General features: G+C 41.3%; 1 protein-coding gene across 1 annotated transcript in view; it reads left to right on the top strand.

Annotated features, from left to right (window-relative positions):
* CARMIL1 (capping protein regulator and myosin 1 linker 1) overlaps positions 1 to 20,360 on the top strand; it is a 197,305-nt gene that overhangs the window by 67,460 nt on the left and 109,485 nt on the right. Inside the window, 1 exon segment of the mRNA XM_017746126.1 lies at positions 17,203 to 17,253. Within this exon segment, the coding sequence (XP_017601615.1) occupies positions 17,203 to 17,253 (51 nt within the window).

The following is a 20,360-nucleotide window of genomic DNA, read 5'->3' as shown; positions in this document are numbered from 1 at the left end:
GGTGCCGATGAGCAGTTATGCAACATGTCTGAGTTGCTTCCTTTTTCCCCAGAGTGAGGAAGGACTGACAGAACAAGTATTGGCTTCTTTGTGCAAGTTAACTCTTAAACTGAAATTCGGAGCTCATGCTGTGGATACTTTGAACAGGTCCCTGATTATAAAATAATAAAGGTGAGAGGTTACAGCTATTAAAGAAAGCTAGCACCGTGTCAGGAGAGCTGGATTTTGTTCTGGTCCTTCTGAAAAGTTGAGTACAAGTTCATGTAGGATTTTTGTTTTTCATCCATTGTAGGAAGCAGTGACTTTTTATTTATTTAAGGATAATCAGCCCAAATGGCGCCGATTGTTCTAGTATAGGGGTTAAACAAATACATAAACCCTTGTGTGGGCTTGTTACCTTGCTACTTAAGTGCCCCAGTGATCTGCCCTACTGGCCTCCAGCGTTTGTTTTTCCTTCAGGGGCATCCGCCATGCCTGTGCTGCCCTTTCAACTGGGAGCAGCTTTGCCAGATTTATCAGCAGATGCATCTCCTAATGAGTTGTCTGTGTCTGGTAGGATGCTGGGGGTGAACTGCCAGGTGGTGGTTACCCGAGCAAGGGGCTGCCAGGGCTGGGTCTGTATACCTGGATCACAGGATGACTCAGTCATCCAGCTGTGGTGCATCACTAGGTGCTTAATTACATTGCCCTTTCTCTTCTGCTCTTTCCTGCAATAATGATACCCATCTTATGGCTGGTCCTTTCTAAAGAGAAGATAGGTTAGGTTTTATTTTCTCTTCTCTTCCTCTCCCCTCCACTCTTCTCTCTTTGGGGGTTTGTACTGTTGAGGAAAAGCAAAAGAGTGGTAACTAAAATCATGGAACTTGTCCATCTCTTGAGGAAGGCCCTCCTTCCAATACAAGATGGCTAGCAAGCTCTGGCTGAGCCAGCTGTGCCCATTCTGGGAAGTTTCCATTTCTGTTTGCCACCTGCCCCTTTGGCATGTGTTATGGCTCTCCTGTTGGGTTGGTGGCATAGAGATGGCAATAGACACCTACATCAGGTGCTGGAGAACAGATTTGGTGTGTGTGCACATGGTGGGAGCCCCTCAGCCTGGCTGAGCCACCTGAGCAGCTGTGTGGCTTTGCAAGTGCCCTGCAGCGTGATGGAATTGGGGGAGAGTGGGCTCAGCCTCTCTGGGTTAGCCGAGTTACATGGGATTAGATGTGGTGCACAACTGCATCCTGAGACTGCTTTTTGGCACGTGTGTGGAAGCTTTTCACTTCTAATTGATTTCCCTCACTTTCTTGCCTGCTTTGTGCCAGTGTGACCTAGAACGTGGAGTGCCAAGTCGGATGCAGTGCTCCTTGCTTTGCAAGTAGTTTTATGTATTATTCCAGGGTATTAATTTAGTTCCCTTTTTTTTTTAATCAAGAGATTTTTCATCTTGGATTGAATGATTTAGATTTCCTGCTGCTTATCAATGGTTTAGTGGATGTAGTCGGATCTTGGAAGAGTGATGTTTATATGCATAAAAGAGGAAGAAAGAGGAGGTAGATTCTGCTTCTAATGCTGGATCATCCTCAAATATTTCTGTGTGAATATGTGGTTAGAAAAAAAGGCACCATGTATTTTTGTGGCTGTTATAAAGCTCGATGTCTCCCTCTTTAGTGTTCCAAATTGTGTATAGCTATTACCAACTCCCCCACCCTGCTGCCATCTGCTTTAATTAATAACTAGGGTAAGACAGAGATGATTGTTGAACTCTAGACTTCCTTTTGTGTGCATGTTATATAGATTTGTTGACTGTATTTTGATAACAAAATTGATTTCTGAAGCTGTACCAGAAAGGTACCAGTTTTATGGGTTGTGGAGATAGCATTGATTATAATTTTTAGTTAGTTTGGGTCTTTTAAATACATTAGCTTTTAAGTCTTATCCTTTCCTTCATACTTTTCAGATGGCCTCATTTGTTTGTAGGTTTAAAATGTTTCTCTCTTCTCCAGGAATCAGCAAATTAAACAGAAATCAGTACGGTTTTTTTTTTTTTGCTTCTCTAAAACTGTTGGTTACCTTTGTATTTGTAGTCTCTCTGTGTTAGTTTGTTAGAATGAACCAGAAAATACTTGAATCACTCCCCCATTATAAAGGCAGTACTAGCTGTACATACACAAGAGTAAATGCACTGCAAGGGATGGTATTTCAAACTAATAATCTGGAATAGAACACAGCACCATCCATTTAAAGTGTGGTTCTGCAGCCCTCTATGCATTTGCTAATGAAAAGGGGTGGGTTTATAACATCAACAGAGTGAATTTAGAGAATCAAAACACGTTCCCTTGTAAAAGTGACCTGGAAAGAAATATTTTCACGCAGTTTTATGTTGCCACTGTTTTTCATTCATTCCACATACACACATCCCCGACTGAGATGGTTTTTTGTCTTGTTTGTTGGTTTCAGAAGCTTCCTGGCTTTCACTAAGGATTATTTAGTGTCCCAGATCTGCCAGTTATGAGCTTCTCAAGCTATGGGCACAGGAGCAGAGGGACAAACCTCCAGGCAGAAACATGGTGCAAATAGCACTGAAGCAGCTGCAGACAAAAGGGCAGGCTGTGCGTTTGAAAACGTAAGAACTGAGTGCACTGGAATTGCAACATAGGCATATGAAGGCGACAAATTTAGCCCAGGGTAAACTCGCCTTTGGGAGAGAGCTCAGTCGCTAGTTAGTGTCAGGTGTTCACAGCTTTTAAATCAGGAGGGCTTGACTTGGCACAGATTAACCCTTTTGTGAACCTCTGTCCTTGATCTTGGCAACCCCCATGCATTTGAGTTTCTCTGGTCACGTTATCTGACTGCACTTGGGGTGGGGGGAAACCAAAACTTGATAGAATATTGAATGGTGCATTTCTCCTGGATTTCCAAGCCTGTGGTGATCCAGGTCAAACCATGGATGCTGGATATCTGAGGATCACAGCCACTCTTTTAATTTTACGTGAACTCAGTAGCCAGAATCCAACATGTCTTGCACGAGCTGTGTGTCAGGAAGTGTAGCATGTCTCAAGCATGTTGAGTGAGCATGAGCAGGGCTGCTACCAGGAGAGCAGCCCAGGCTTTCCAGATGCACTCACCTTGCTGAGTCCAAGTGTAATCTCTCTCGTTTCTATGTAGAACAAATCTTACAGAAACACAGTTGAAGAGGTTGCTCAGCCTCAGCCTAATTTTTCCTCTTACAAGTTCTTCCCCAGAATGCTGGCATGTTGCTGACAAGTAGCAACTTCAGACACTATAAATAAAAATCACTGTCCTTAACAATGAAGATTTTTGTGCAGTGTTGAAGTCTTTGGACTGATTATTCAGCCTGCTGGAAGCAAAAGCATGGTAAAGACTAGAAATTGAGTAAAGAGGAAGAATTACTGTGTTCGTCCTCAAAATTGGATTACCTTTACATTTGTCACTTCTGTCGTGTTTTTACTTTGTATTCAGCCCTCTTTCTGGTTTGATTGCAGGGAAGCATCCATTTTGTGTTCCCCTCCCTAGGAATGATACCTGATTATGAGAGCTGAGGCTTGGCCCTGTGTGGTTATGTCTTACATCACATCTGCATTTAGTGACCTCCCATTTTTGCGGCTGTTGCTGCGCTGGCTCTGTGCAGGGCTCCTTGAAGCCTGTAGTCTATAGGATTTGACCTCCTTGGAAGGAGCATTATTGAGTACCAGGGTTTCCAGGCAGCTGTGATCCCTTCATCATTTGTTTATAGTGACATGATTGTTACGACCAGGGTCAGATCACATATTGTGAGCCCTGAGGAGCCAGAGAAGCTTGTGTTTTTTCTAGCTAATTTACCAGGCTTCAGAAACTTCATAGAATTGATTGATTTGTACCACGAGTGAGTCAATGATGTACTTTGAAAGATGTTATGTATTTTCATGTGGCTGCAGGAAAGTGAAACAGCCCCCTCTCCCCCACCCACTTTTGCATATTTGAAAGCAAAATTCTTCAGACTTTTTATTAGCAACCACAACAGATGCTTAGCTTCTGAAACTGCTCTGAGGCATCAGATTGAGAGGAGCTGAGGTTACAGGCTCCATGCTGATGATACTGTTGGATGAAGCACTGTGGTCTTTATCATGCAAAGAGTGGGCATAGATATATTATTTTAAAACCCTGGTATTTGGCATCTCTTCTTGAAAGGGTTATATCTACTTGCTTCTGTCATCTGCATTTATAGATTAGGGCCTTAACTACATGTCTGTGTATGTTAACAGCTTCTAGGGTGGGAGTGGCCTCATTGAAAATGTGCTTTATGATCATGATGAAGTAATTGTTTGAGGCAAAAAGCCAGATTTTGTTTCTTCTTTTAAACACGTTGGGTAGTGAGCTCTCTTGCTTTTTTAGCTTGAGCAAAGCAGTGTCTCCTGGAGCTTCTTTACTCAGCCTGGAGTAGATATTAAGTAAGTGTCACATTGTTTCCACCTCCCTTGACCACTACTTTAGGAGATACCTGTACTTGAAGACAGAAGATCTTTTAAGTTCCCATCTAATTTATGAACAAGGGGGAGGTAGTGGCCTTTTCAGAACTGCTGTGAGCTCTGCAATTAAACTGAATTTGAAAAGTCCTTCCATCATAGACATGTTGATGTGGATGCTTTCTTTTGCTTGTCTTCATTTCTTGGTGCACTTGTTTTAGAAATGCTAGGATTTAAGAAAGGGAAGAGAAGACATCTGTATCTAGTCTGCAAGAAAATAAAAAATGGTAATGTAGACAAATTGAGTGATCACAGGACCCTGACACAGAAGAAATGGAAGATAAAGCTGGGGGGTTTAATGTTGCAGTTGTGGTGGGAGGTTTTGAGTTTTCATTGCTGTGCTTTACTCATCATTAATGGTGTTATCTGAATAATGAGGTTAATTATCCAATAATACAAGTGTTTGTGTGTGGGCAGAGTTCAAATCTTCGATATATCTGATAGCCCGTTGGGTAAAATTTTGTGCAAACCTGCTAACAAGACAGTGACCATTTATTTATGGTGTGTTTGGGAACTTAGCCATGTAATTCAAAAACATTACAGTGATTTCTTTAAAACTTCTAATTTTAGTTGTACAAACCCCCTGTGTTGATACAAGTATCAAAGCTCAACAAAAGGAAAAGCAGACATTTAGAACTTCAAGCAATGAAAGACCTTGAGAAGAGATGATAAACAAGAAGTGGGTAGAAAAACAGTGATGACACATTAATCAGCTATTTAGGCAGGACGATTGAATGACATTTTGCTTTCTGACTTCTGTGAGAATACCAGCAAAACTGGCTGAATCCACGTGAGTTTATTGAAGTGGTTGATGTGTAACTCCAGTGACAGTTAACCAAGTAGCACTTGGCGAGGTTTCCAGCAAAGACTGGGCCACGCTGTGGCTCTCCGGTGCACTGGTGCCGGCACAGTCCCAGTATAGGGCAGCTCTCCGACATGGAAGTGGCAGCACAGTCCTGGTGCAGGGCAGTGTGGTCCCTCACCCTCTTCCCCAGAGCCAGGCAAAAACCACATGCTTACACTTTCTGCTGCCGGTGTCTTCCTGCCAAAACCACACCTCCAGCAATGATGATGTGCATGATATGGAATTAAACAGTGCTAGAAACTCCATACCCCTTTTCTCTGTATGCAGGACACTGACTAATACTTCACTTAGGAGGTCTTGCGCTACATGAACTAAGTATTAAAATCCCATCTGAAGTTAGTGGGTGACAAGAAAAGGCGGCAGTAACAACTGGAAATGAAATTACTAATGTTTGGTTTTGGTTTTACAGTTAAAACAAATCAAACCCCATTCACCAGCATAAAGAATCAAAGGAACCACAACTTTTTACAAAAAGAAGGGGAAAAAAAATGGCAATAGCTTCTTTGAGGTGGTTCAAGGTGGTTGTAGCATGAGTTTTGTCTCACAGTGGCTTTGAAGCCCTGATGATAATGTGTTGGGGTTAAGGTTTCTTTGTAGTAGACTACTAAAGGCTTTTGAGGCTTTGTTTTACTTAGGTACTGTCTAGGTTAAGAAGATTTTTTAAAAAAGCCACAAATGTGTACGTAAACACTCTGCATCAAGAGTCATAAAGGTAGAGCAGTGACAAGATACAGCATGAAAAAATTTGTGTGTGATATGTTGAATTTCAGCTGAAAGCTTCCCAGTGCATCTCTGGGGGTAGGTGAGCAAATTGGTTTTCAGCCATGCTATTGAGTAGGTAGAGATAATGTTCTCAGGGGTCCCATGCTTAGAAGGCATTCTGTCTTCTTAGAGCTCTATCTGTGTTAATTTTTCTCTGTTTTGATCATCAGCTGGGCTGTGTTGATGGCAAGAGCAGAATGGTGCTTGGAAAGATGGAAGCCTAGAAAAGGCATGCCATAAACTGCATTTGTGCTGCAGTTAGGTTACATACTGACTTGTCTTATTCAAGGGAGCTTTAAATTTCCTTAAAACCGGGGTGACTTGCAATAATGCAGATTTGGGTCTAGCCTGAAGGACCTGCCTGTGGGATGGGGAGGTTATCAGGCAGTTGGCTCAACTGAAGCACCGTGTTCCTGTGCCCCTGATGCTGCTGGTAGCTGGGCCGTATTGCTGCTAAGCTGACCTTGGTTTATTATAGTCACACATTCAGCTGCAGAAGAGGCTGCCTTTGGTTGTGCCAGACCCTTCTGGGGGTTCAGTGCTGGTCGCACCTGTGGCTTAGGCTGTGGGGGGAGTGGTCTCACCACAGTGCAAACTGCTGCGGAACCAGGTGGTTCACCTTCCCTTCTTGTTTGTGGCCCTACACCAGTTTTTTTGCTGTTAGAAATTACTTTAAAAACAAAATATTGATGTCTCAATTACAGTTTTTGAATCTGTGTTCTGTCTACCCAGGACAATTTTTAGGGTGTGTAACAAGAGTGATCACTTGAGATTGGAGCATGGCCTGCAGAAAGCAGGGTCTGTCAGCTCCTGAGGTTGGGGTTTGTGCCACCAGGTCCCAGAAGCTGCCCAGTCTGGCCAGTGCTGCTGCTCTTCATGCTGCTTTGTGAGCTCCCTGGGCTTGTGTAGCCTAGCAAAGAGCTCTGGAGAGCAGATTGGCTTGGTCAACAGGAGAGCTTAAGCTGTTCCAGAGCAGATTCAGGAAAGGCTTGTCTGAGAGGAAGAAACAGCTTGGCTGCCTGGAGGATGAGGAGAGAGTTGCCTATAAACCTACCATATAGAAAGAGTAAAGGCCGTTCTCAGGTTTACTTTCCTCTCTGGCAGACTGTGCTATATGTCCATAGAGAAAATTAAGATAGTCCACAAATTGAAGAGCTTGTAAATTATTACTCTAGATAAATTATAAAGCCCAGGAAGATCTAGTTCACTTTACACTTCTGTAGATTGCTCTGACAAGCAGAGTGAGTTGTAAGTTCACAACTTAGGAGTAGTAAAGTAGTGAAGTAACCTTTTAAAAGCTCTCTTCCTCTCCCTAAGACTCTTGTGTTCTGAAATTAGCAATGGTTACATAGCGTCAAGCTCATGGATTGGTGCTTATAAAACCAAAATTCACACACAAAACTCTTCTGAGAAAGAGTTCGACTTAGAAGACTTTTGCATCAGAATCTTGTGAAGGCTTTCTGGGGAAGCAAGCTGATTTTTTTCCAAATTTTCAGAGGCATAGGTGGGTTAAAAACCACTGAAATCTTTTGTATATCAAGGAGTAACTTGATACTGAGTGTTGGGTACCAAGTTGCAGCAGTTGTTATACTTAACTCCTAAGTTTGAAGAGCAGAATAATTTACTGGGTTTTGCATTCAGCGAGTTGTAATTTTATTTTTTTGAGCATGGTTTCTGACTTTTTTTGTTTGTTTGTTTTCCATTTGGCTGTTAGAAATTGATGTGGTTCTCAGATAAATGGGGATGTTTTGTTATGACATGCTTTTTTCCAGGTTAATGTACTGTATAAGAAGCTGCACAAGTATCACATAGGCAATATTAGTGTGAGACACTCAAGAATCTTCACAAAACCAGAAATTATGAAAATGGCTTTTTTATTGAATAGGAGCATATTCATCTTTAATAATTAACAGCATTAGATGGTTGACATCATAAGACTTTAAAAAATCAGCACAAAGAGTAATAGCCCTCCATCAATAGTGGTTTTTGCCCAGCGCATGCAGCTTGTACTTCTTAGGTAGACAAGACAGTGTGCATTTTGGGAGTAGGGGAGACTGCTAAGTATTTTTTTGCAGCATGTTGGAGGCAAAATTGCTTTTCTGGAATGTGGCAATTCCTGAATTTCCATCTAAGGGGAAGCCAGATACAATCAGCTGTGTCACTGCCTAAAGCTGGCCTGGTTGCTGGATTTCCTGCCTGTTAGATACAGAGTGGGAGCAGGGGAGGGACTTTGTCTCGTGCAGAATTTCCTAAGAAAGAAAGGTATCCAGCATCATGCACCTGCATGACAAGGAAGTGGGAATACTGTTCACACCTCAATTATTTAGCTGCCCTGGCTGTAAGAGTAAAGTGCATGACAGAGAAGCTATTGTGAGTTTTCCCCAGAAGATGGTAGCTACTCGTCAGCTGAGTCGGTGGGTGGGTGGTTGGCCCTGGGTAAGCCATGAGGGGATGCCCCAGCCATCTTCAGCTCCCACCACTTAAATAATAAAGTATGGGAACTATGGGAAAGCTCCATACTGGAAGAGGCCTCACTTTCCCTGCCTGTTTCATGCGGGGATAGCAGTGGGCAAAGGGAGGTCCCTTTCAGCCCTGCTTTCTTGTACGGGGGAGTAGTTTGCTTCCTTTTTGCCATTTCTGGAAAGTGTTTTAAACTCTGAAAGAAAAGATTTCTTTAGCAGAGTTGAAATGTGTTATATTGGAAATAAAATAGCTGTAAAAGAGATAATCTTATAAAATGTAAAACAGTGTAACAAAATATCTGCGTCTGGGAGCTGTGAGTATAGTAGTGCCTTTTAAGGATTTTAAATGGCTAGGTAGCTGGTTTCAACACTCAAGCACCATCCCTCTCTTGAAAGACTGATGGTCTTAAGATATCAAAGCATATAAAGACTAAGTCTTGCAGTGTAGCTCAGGTGATTAGGGATGAAGTGACTGTCACAGTCGTGTTAGTTCCAGCGGGGACTTCTATTTTACAGATGATAGAGATGGAAAAGGGGTACTGTGGGGAAGCAAGAGGAAGAAAAGGAAATCAAGAGTGTACCTGAGGACAGCAGTGAGGCTCCTGCAGTAGTGTAGAGGAGTGGATCTTGCATCCCCTCAGGACCTAATGGGGAAGACACTTTTGTCTTGTACTCACAGGAGTGGTTTCTTTGGGAAAGAACTGCCTTGGCTTGTGGGTTTTTATGAGCAATCCCATCACCAAGGATCACTGCAAAATGTTTAATCTGGCATTTCTAAGTGATGAAATTAAAGAAGATAAGAATAAAAGCACTGTAATAGCAAAATCTATTTCCAGCTGCTTCTGCATAGAAACAGTGTCATATGCAGCACACCAAAATGCTTCCAGTTTTAACTGCTGTGTGTAAACACAGAAAGAAGCTCTGTAGGAAGAGGGAAGGTGTGTGGAGGTTCCTTTTTATTAACACCATGGACAGGTAATGGGAGGGTTTTTTCTAAAGGTGCCTGTACAGTCTTTTTATGATGGAGAGTAGTAGTACAAGAGTGTAAAAAATTGTTGCACTGAAAATGCTGCGGCCCAGGGTGTTTTGAATTACAAGTCAACAGAATGTTTTCAACCCGCTTTTTAACCAAGTATTGGGGGTCTGGAACATTGTAAAGGGCAAGTACCTAGGGAAGGTATCCTGCTGAGGCACATTGTAACCTGAATTGCAACACTGAATCTGTGTAATGGCTGTATACAGATAAGAGCAAAAGTAAGGGGAAAAAGTAAAACAAAGGTGTATTAACACTGATGTGCTAGTGACCTATTTTTGTGTTATGTAGGTACAGAGAAAGAAATCCCCCTTGGAGTGTTGCTGCTCACTAATGAGTTACAAGTGAAGGTATGTGGTTGAGCCTGCTCCCCTCCTCTGCCTCGGCTGGGATCAGCCCTGGATGTGTCCAGTGCCATGGAGAGGACTTTGAATTGTTGAAATGCAGCTGCTGATTGATTCCTATTTTTATGGCTCAGAGCAGGCTTAAATAACACAGTAGGTGGGTCTTCTGGTATTTAGTGTTTTACAGTATTATGTATTTTTGTTGTTGGGAATTGTGTGGTGGTGAGCAGGATGACAAGGAAGCTTTGCAGTCTGCAGGGGATTGCATCAGCTTTAGTGCTCTGTGCCGGACATCTCTCACAACACCATGAAACTCTTCCATGGTTCCTAGAACAAGGGAGCCCTGTACGCACAGGCAGTAGGTGGCTGCCCCTCCACAAGCAGCTCTGTGGCTAATAGCACAAGATACAAAGCTTCTGAATGTAAAGTCTGTAAATCAGGCCAGTCCCAGTCTGCACCACTGGTGACCACATCCCAAGCTACTTCAGTGACAGGGCTTGGCAGCTGGGGTGTCCATGGCTCCTGTTGCTGCTGTAGGTGATGTCTGGCCAAATGTGAGCACGTCTCAGTTTCTTCTGAAATCCCACCTTTACTAAAATAGCTGAGTTGTTTGCTCATTGTAGGGTTATAGCAAGTGTTCATGTTTCTTTGTGCTTCACAGGTGTTAAAGAAGCACAATTTGATTCATGTGTATTTTATAAACAGTTCACAGGGCTAGGACACTGCCTGTAGGTGGAAGTGGTAGTGTTGCTAGAGCTGTTGGAACAAATTTAGCTATGTCTGGAAATTTTGTCTTAATTTGCTGATAAGCCTCCAAACTATGTTGTTTCTTCTCAAATATCAGAATTAGGACCCTTTTACTCCAAGCTTCTCTTTCAAGCTTTCTCACTTCATTTTGCCTTTATGTTTTAGGCAAATCTTTGTGTGTCTATGCCTTAGTTGTTATTAATTCTAAAACAAGGATACTTTATTCTTACCTGTCTTCTAGGCAGGATTTGTTCATTGCTGCCTCTGAAGTAGAAATTGCTCTGCAGATTTGAACAGCTTTCCAGGCACTAAATAAGCATTTCTGTTAATGGGTCCGCTGACTTGGTGTGAGAGGGAAATGTGTGTGAAGCACTCCGTTGTGCCATCTTGTGGTGTCCCCTGCCTTGTTCCCTACAGTAATGTGAAAGGTGCTTTTCTTCTCTAAACACAGCAGATTTATTGGCATCTCTTCTGATATCTGAGCACACATTAAAAAAAAAAAAAAATTCAACTAAAAACTGTTCCCTATACCAGCCTCTGCCATCCAGAAAATACAGAAATTGGGAGCCATAACAGAGCAGGCTTGAATTTTCAAGGTAGTGTGGTAGCAATAAGGGCCAGTGAAATGCTGTGATCTGCACAGCATTCCTGTGGCAGGCAGGCTCACTCTCTGTCCATGGCGCCAGTAAGGGGGCCTTGTCGAGGAGGCAGTGGTTGAGTTGAGGAATGGTAACAGAGAAGCATGCAGCAGAGCAGCCCTTCATGGGGATGGCTGAGGTGCTGCAGAGCTTACCCGCCTTGGGCAGGAGAGAATTGTACTGATGCAAGCAGCAGCTCCCCTTACTGTGTTTTGGTCTTTGACTGGCCACACAGGCACCAGCGACTTAGGTGAGCCTGGGAATGTGTTCAACTTGACTAAGGGTCAGCTCAGGGAGGGAGAAACTCAGTTTTTTGTGTGTGAACTGAAATGCACTAACCCCTTCCTAACAGATCTTCTCCAGCTGCAAAAGGCTGCTTTAGTATTGGTGTATAAATAAGTGGACATTAGGAATAGGAGTGAATGAGGTCTGTCAATGGTTTTATCATAGATGACGCTTCAAAAGTAGTTGAGACTGAATTATCAGAGTCAAATTCAACGAAGAGGGCTGTGTGGGTGAAGGTGGTGGTGCTGCAAGCCCTCAGATTGGGGCTGAGCTGGCATTTTTTGCCGGTGTCAGCGCTCTGTGGAGAAACCCACCATATGTCAAGTGATGCCACCATTTCAGATGATGCAGCATACATGTTCCTGTTATGCCTGAGCTAATCAGCCCTCCAAAAAGCCCTCCAGGATGTCAGCTAGCCTCTTTGTGTTAGGGAGGCTCAGTCCTTTTAGCAGGAGCTGCCTCACTCAAACCCAGCTCTAATATCTCTAACATGGTTCTGAAGGGGGGCTTTTATCTAATCGAACTCAGCTGCTTCAGGATGAAGCATTTACAACATCAGGCATGCAACCCGGGAAATGAACGGTCAATCCTATAGGGACTGAGGGAGGCTGGATGCTCTAACATGTATTGATTCATCCGTGTTTTAACAAAACAAAAACTGTATTAGTGCTGCTGCTTTACCTCACATTATTGTGTGTACATTAGATACTGAGTCAGCAGTAGCAATGGAAAGCTAATGAGAGAAATCATAAAGCAACTAATAAAGGTGGAAACTTAAAAATGATGATGTTTTGGATAATAATAGTAATGAGTAATGATAAAAATGGGGATGGCATAACTAAGGTATATACAGAAAAGTGACTGTCTTCTGGATTCAAGGCATTCTCAAGATGATGGCTATCACAAGAATGTGATAAGAAATAAGAAAACTTGTTTTAAATGCTTCTTTCCTCAAGTAAATGATAATGGAAGAGACTGAGTGAATTTTGAGGCTGACAAAATGGCAGATGCTGGCGGCAAAAGTAACTGTGGCAGAAGGAAAGGTATGGAGAGTAGAGTGCATTTTAAGAAGTCAGATTGCAACGGTTGATCAAAAAAAGTACAAAGCTGGTTGGTTTTGGTTTTCTTTTTAGTATCTATGTCAATCAGTTTCCAGCAAGAGAAAAATATTTGGTTAATCATCTCTTTTTTGAGATTTCAGCAGAAGGAAGTTTCAAAACATCTGTGGTAGTGAGTGGTGGGAGCATCATGCAACTTCCCAGGGCCCATGAAGTGCTGAGGTGGTTTCATTGTGTTTCATATCTAGTCATGAAGACAAGTATGCTCACTGTGTTTTCCAGAACTCTTTATTCCCAGGCATTTTAAAAAAGGTAGTAGTGTTTTCAGTAGTGTTTTTCATTTCCTTATGAATTTGAAACTGCTTCAAGTATAGGTAAGGTAGCTTCAGTTGCTGTGGTTTGTCTGGCAAAATAGATGCAATTAGCACAGAGCTGTGTTTCTCTACTGATCTTCCCAAGAGTGGCTGCCAGGTCAGGTGGCTGGGTTAACCCAGTGCAGCCCTGTGATTTAACCTACAGTACTAAAATGGGTAATAAAGCTAGGATTTGACAGTAAATGACAAAATGCATCTGTATGTTTGTTATATTGATATGCTCACAGAGAATCTATGTTACTTACTGAAACATATTATGTGTTCTGGTAAATAGAAGATGACCTTGTAGGCCGTGAATCTCTGGAGAAATAATATCCAGGGTATGTTTTTGGTGAATGTTTCTGAATTTTAACTTGTTTCATGTACATTCTGAGCAGTGTAGGGAGCGTTACAGAATTTGGGATGATAAAAACATTAAGAAATCATCAACTCGGGTATGTGTGTGTGAGTAGGAGTCATTTAAAATTCAAATCATAATCCTATTTTATGCTTTAAAAAAGGCAGAGTAGGAAGACAGACCAAAGCTGCTGTTAACTACATATAATTCTCTTTTATTGTCCTTTCCATGGAGCAACAGGCAGGTTGTGTACCCTGTATAAAATTTGCCTGGATGTCCTTGCTGCCTTCACATCAGTCACTTGCAAACCTTTTGGTTTTACAGGTGTGTTAAAGCATGAATCAAATCCTCAGCCTCTTTCTTTACCCTGCATGTGTTTATCTTTTGATGGGATCTTTTAACTTTATTAATGATTGAGTACTACTGGTGACCAAACAGAATGGTTATGGAGGAGTGGGGTTGTGATGCATTAAGCTAAACAAGTGAGATCATTTTGTTATCAGATGATAAGGTAGATTAGCCGTGCTCAGTCAACATTCCTGATGGGCTGTGAGCCAGGGAGCTCTTTGTTCCAGGTTATCCCTGTGTCTGCTGCTCTGAGTCTCTGGACTTCTAAGTGACTTTGACCATGACTCTTCTGTGCTCAAGGTTCCCCAGGTGCAAAATGAATATAACAGTGGCAGAACCTTCTTGGTAAGATTCCTGATGATTGCTTGAGAGCAAGGGTGGCTGCTTCTGCTTTTAGTTTCTTTGTATGAAGAAATTAAAAACCCCAGGAAATGTAGAATCTGCCTATTCATGAAAAACAGCACTCCTGGATGCTTCTGAAAGCCCTAGACAATTGTGCAATCACATGCATACTCGTTATTCTTGTCAGAGGAATGCGCAGAGACCTGGGTCTTCCTGCACAAAAATTACTTGTTTCTTAAAAGGGGGCTTGAACTGTCAGTGTGGAAACACCTCCAGTGCCTCTGCCCTTGGCACCAGCATCACGTTTCTCAAGGGAAGGACTAGAGTGGTGTGTTTTTTTGAGCAGACTGCAATACATGTTCTATTGCCCTTGCAAGTACTAACAGCCATGCAGAATCCTATTGTCAGAGACATGGATGAGCCGGTATCTTTAAGAGCCATTATTTGTTTATGCACTGCAGCCTTATTGAGGAGAAGGAAGTCGTTGAAAACAAACCATTCATGTTTCACAGCTCATCCAGCAAGTCTTGGGTTGAACTGGGGTACGGGCTACCCTGTTGCTAAACGTGAGCAAAAATGGTGGCATTAAAACGCAGATGTTGCTGTAAAATTTCAGAACTATTAGAGAAGAAAATCAGAAAACAGTAAACTGAAGCTGATCCTTTCAAGGGTCACGATGTGAACTCAGATTTTAACAGCTGAAGTTGTGATAAATGCCAAGCCTCATCTTAGCCAATTCTGCCATTGTAAAAAAGAAAAAAAAAAAAAAAGTAGTCCTGCTGTAGTCAAGATGGGACATTAATTTTGCAGTAATAATTGACCTTGTCTTCAACTGATTTTTTTGTAAAAATCAAACTCTTACTTGTTTGTGAGAGTCTCAACTACAAAAACTGTAGAAATTTGTGTTACTGGATTAGAAGCTTCAGGCTTTTTTTTTTTTTTTGGTACCATCTTATTGCTTAAGAGTAGCTCTTTACCTGCTGAGTGGGGAGTATCATTTTACAGCAAGGCTCTCCTTTGTATGTAAATGCACCTTAGGGTAAGTGGGGTTTTCAGCTTTGTTGGTTTTAGAAAGATCACTTTGGGACCATTGGTACATCTGCCACTAGAATATACACTGCCATGTGCTCTGTTGGAACATTCTTTTCTGATATGATTTTGTCAGGGCCTTCTGGTTACCTGGTTTACATTTAACTTTGTTGTTTGGACTCCTCATGTGTACTGTAGTCATGTTAAAACGACCCTTTCTAGGCTCATAAAGTAGCTTGAACCCATATTTGCAAGCAAATATTTTATAGCAAGACTGTGACGTGATTTTCCTGTAATGAGCTGTTGCACTGTGGTGGCATACACAGAGCACTGATGTCTCTAATGCTGTTGGCCACTACCTAGAAGGCAAGTATGGCAAGCAGTTCTTCAAAAGGTTTTCTTTCCCCTGACTGTCTCACTTGTGCATCTGAGGTGTAGTGACCAGAACTGCTCTGCCTGTGACACTGGAGAGATTTTTTTGGTGGTGCCAGTGCAGAGAGGATGCCTGATCACCTACCCCTCTTCAGATGTGGGCAGCTTGTGGATGGGTTCACCAGTAAGAGTGGCACTCTTACTGATAGCAGAGCTATTTTGTGAGCACAGGGATGTGATCTTCCCCAGAGGCTCCCGGGAGAGTGGTGTGTACCTACGGTGTGTGGCTGCCCTGAGGAGACGAGTGAGGGAGAGAAAAGGTCAGGGTTTTATTACTGTGAGAGAAAGCTGCTGTTAGGCTGGAGAAACTGTGATTGAGCAGTGGAAAAACCCCTTGGGTAGGTCCTTCCCCTTTCTCTTCGTGCTGGATTGTGGAAGAGATACTTGGGATAGGTGTAGCTGGGAGGAGAGCACAAGAGGCTGTCTCTCCCTTACGTGTGAGCAAGGAGATGAAGCAGGCTTGTGTAACAGGGCCAGCCTGTCATAAGGGGGCTTCAGTGAAGGGTTGAGCCTTACAGGAGGCACGGGTTATTCTGCAGCAGTTTGGCTCTACACCAGTGGTAACCAGAGAACTGGGTCTAATCACATCAACCCTGAAACAATCTGCTAATATTCAGCACTGCTACAGCACTTGTGCTCTTAGGATTTAGCAAGATGTTATTCAGCTGAAGCTGAAATCCAATCCCTGAAGTGTTTGAACAGTGTCCAGAGCTGGATGCTGGGTCGCCTTCTCAGCCTGCTTCTTCCTCTCCAAGTGAGGAACATGTTTTGTGTCAACCCGATCACTTGATCCTGGATACTTACTGAGCAGGGCTGAGTTTAGGAGGTCCTACCTGTGTGAAAAGCTCTGGCAGGTGTTTGAATTGTGTCTTTCTTTTTTTTTTTTTTTTTTTTCAATCTGGAAAATGATGTAGCCAACAGCAGATAATTCTATAGGTAAATCAACAAACAGTACTGTAGTTTTGCCAAGATGAGTCATTCCTTTTGCAAAGCATAAAATCTGTGAGTGGGATGTGCTACTGGAGACTGGAGGGATACGATATAGAATCATTACATTTTGATTGGCAGTAGCTTCCAAAATATTAGTTTTGTTGTGCTTTCTCCCCAGAGCCACTGGTCTCTCTAGTCTAACTGCATTTTTCCATTGCCTTTGCTGGAGAAGAAATGCAGGTGCTATCAATAAGAAATCTTTTCATTCTTACCCTAGAATGCCCCCAAATGTGTCCAAAACTCCCCCGTTTGCCCACAGTGTCATATATTGCTAATAATATCATGATAATCTCATATATTTTTCTTACATTTAAGTACATCCTATATTCCTGGTAGGACTTCTCATCCTCACTTCTTTTTAAAATGTGACTAAGATTTCTGTTATATTTTCTGGAGAGATTAATTAAATACATTTCTTCAGTTCAGTGGTGTGCTAAGTAGCTTATAGCTGATCAGATTGCAGCAGTCTCTTCACTGTGTTCTACTGGATCGGATCCCAGTTTTGCTTTCTTCAGTGTATGACAGCAGAGGGAATCCACACTCACTCTGCTAGAGGCTTTTTTCCTCTGGTTTCAGGATTTTCCTGGAAAAGAATCTTTTATAATATTAAATGTTTTTTACAAATTCTGTTCTTCTTTATTTTTTCAATAGGTGTTGGCATCATGTCGGGCATTTCTTTTAACATCTCGGATTCCCACCAAGGTAAAAACCACTGTGTTTCTATAAATTCTCTGGGGTAACAAATGAAAGTTACAGAAACTAAGTAGCAAAAAACTAGTATATTCTGGTTATACTTGTACATCTGTTAAAAAAACCAGATAATTGAGGAATGGTGTGTTGCATGGTGTTGACTTAGAATGGAGCTTCTACTAGGATATGCCTTAAATGCATTTGTGAGTACATACATATATATATATGTATTTATACACACACACCTTTTCAGAAGCATTTTAACTTCTAAAAATGCAGGTTGCTGAAGAGTTACATTGTAAACTCCAACTTGAAGAACTGTGAGATGAGCCTAATGAATTTTATAGAAGGACAGTTTATGTGCAAAGAAGCTGATGGCATTATTCCCTCTAGTGTTTGCAGTGTCAAATAGGATTATATTTGATTTGGAGGCAGAAGCTGTGTTCAGTTTTATTAAATTCTGCTGTTTTCTAATGATTTTTGCTGTTCATTTTGAAAAGCATTTTGGCAACTTGTCTTGCCAATGCCAGTGAATTATTTTTTCTGTGCCTGTGACAATTTGTAATGACTTGTAGAAGAGAAAGATGATTTCCACATGAATAAAAATGACTGATGTGAAAGAAGATCTCTCGTCCAGGTTGGAATCTGTGAATGGGAATCTGGCACATATCCTATTTTGTTGTATTTTACACGTGTGTGTCTAAGTGTGTGTGTATATATATATATGTGTGTGTGTATATATATATATGTATATATATGTGTGTGTGTGTATATATATATATACATACTTTATAGAAAAAACAGAATCAATAAATGGAACTACTGATACCAAATTTCCAGTTATGGCCACTGGTAAGTGTGACCATCCTTACCTATAATTGGAAGATGCTGACTGACAGGTAGGATGAACTGCAGCTTGAATTTCTGCTAATATTTACTTTCCTCAGTTGATCACTCTGTCCCTGCAGCACAGATGTCTGTGGTTGTTGTCTGTTGGTGTTTGGATCACTGCAGTTTTCAGCCAGGGCTTTTTAAGACAGGGTTTGGTGGCTGCTTGCTTGGAAACATAGATCCAGTTGATGAACAGCTCAGACATCAGTGCAATGGCAATATGATAGACAGGTGGTGATAGTGATCTTGTTAAACATTAGCAAGGCCATTGTAAGTCATCAAAAAGCTCTTGAAGGTTTGGAGTACTAAGTGATAACTTAGGCTGGGGTTTGGAGTACTAAGTGATAACTCTGTTTAGTTGACTGTTTCAGACAATTCCCATAACTCATTAAATAAATTTTTATAGTTGAAAAACTTGGTTTTGTTTTCATTAAAATCTAAAATATGTATTCTTTGCTAGTAGAAGTAAATAGAAGGAAGATGATGAGAAGCTATGCTTATGATTTATGTAAAAATTAAACTTTTTATGTCTGAACAATTATTAGGATGGTTGAAAATGCCTTTCTAGAAGGGTTAGTGAAACTTTGTAAGTTTTGTAATGCCTGTAATATTTTCAATAGCTGCTCAGAAGCTTTCTGAGCCTGAGAACTTCCATGTAATTGGCAGACAGTAACTCCTAGAAAGACAGCTGAGAACATCCAGCTTTATTTCTCTGGGGACCTCTAATAAAATTGAGTATGCCTAGAGATGGCCAGTTGTGAGTAACTGTTACTGCTACATTCAGTTCCAAGCTTCACTTTTCCTTAAACAATGCTGTTGACTATATCTACTAAACAAGGATCAAAGTTAAAAAGAATTAATGTTGGTTAACTACAATACCAACTCACACTACTGTCCTTAGAGCAAAGATATCACAATGGCCACCTCGTAACTTCACACTCTGATCCAATCAGTTCATTCCTACTATTCGAGATGGACTGATTGGGAAGGAAGGACAGTACTTCAAGCCTGCTAATTCTTGCTACATATCTGTATAAAATGTAATTGCAACACTTGTAAATGTTGGATGTGTCATCAAGCCCACAAATAAGTGTATAAAATATTGGTACGAATGTAATTCAGATTTGTGAATGTATTTCAACTTCCATTAAGTTTTGGTTGAAAAAATTGAAAACTAGGAAATTAGCTGTCTGAGTAACTGAAAGGTTCCTAAATGAGAGGCATGCATAGCTTTTTAAGAGGATTTTAGAAACGTATAATTTTGGGTAATAAATGAGATTATGCCTTTTAAAACCTTGTAAAAATTATTTCTTAGTTTGAGGTAGATGATGTTTAGAATGTGTTACATTTTTCCTGCAAAGCAAGGACTGTAAGTTCATACTTTTATCTAGAAAAATGAACCAAAGATGAGTTGTAGAGATAGTGCCATGTTTCCTGATATTTGTTAATTCTAAGCAAGAGGATTTGCAGACTAAATTCTTGAGTCCGGATCTGTGTGAACTTTTTGGATATTTTTTGATTGTGTGTACATAGATATATGTTTGCACATACTTTAGCAAAGAAAGAACCTTCAATTAGATAGGTAAATAATTTTCAAAATATGAAGGATTTCAATCACAGAAACTCCCCCCTTAAAATTTATTGTGATTTAGGTAAACAAATATTTAATTAGTACGGGGGAAAAAAGAGCTTTTGCCTTCTGTATGTGTAGTCTTGCTTAATCCAGTAGCCAACAATAGCTGCTATAGATTTTTTGGGTGGGTTTATTTTTTTCCTTTTTTTTCCTTTCTGCCTTAAGTCAACTGCACAGGGCCATGTCATCGCAAAAGATTGCCGGCCCTAGCTTAGAAGTAAAGCACTGAAGAGAAGTGAATGCTTTACACTTGTGAAAATGCAAGATGTTGGTACGAGCTCTGCGAAGATGCTTGCCCTGGTTCTGTCTCTCCTGCCTCAGTTCCCTGTGCTCGCTCGCTTCATAACCAGATGTGTAGGCACCCTTGAAACTGCCTGTTTGCTGTGGCAGCTGCCCCTGCATCAGAATGTGTGAAATGAAGCACATGAAGCCTCAAAATCTTCAGAGTAAAGTTCGTTCACCAAGAGAGGTTTTTGGCGGAAGGTAAATTTTGCTCAGAAATTGGAGGGGCATCTTCTGATGCTGCTAAATCATCAGGGCAGCTGAAGGGATAAGGATTTAGAAATAGGCAGCAATGAACAAAGAGAAAGTAATA

The sequence above is a fragment of the Corvus brachyrhynchos genome, unplaced genomic scaffold (assembly GCF_000691975.1).
Source record: "Corvus brachyrhynchos isolate BGI_N302 unplaced genomic scaffold, ASM69197v1 scaffold409, whole genome shotgun sequence".
NCBI classification, from domain to species: Eukaryota; Metazoa; Chordata; class Aves; order Passeriformes; family Corvidae; genus Corvus; species Corvus brachyrhynchos.
This window is presented reverse-complemented; position numbering and strand designations above follow the sequence as displayed.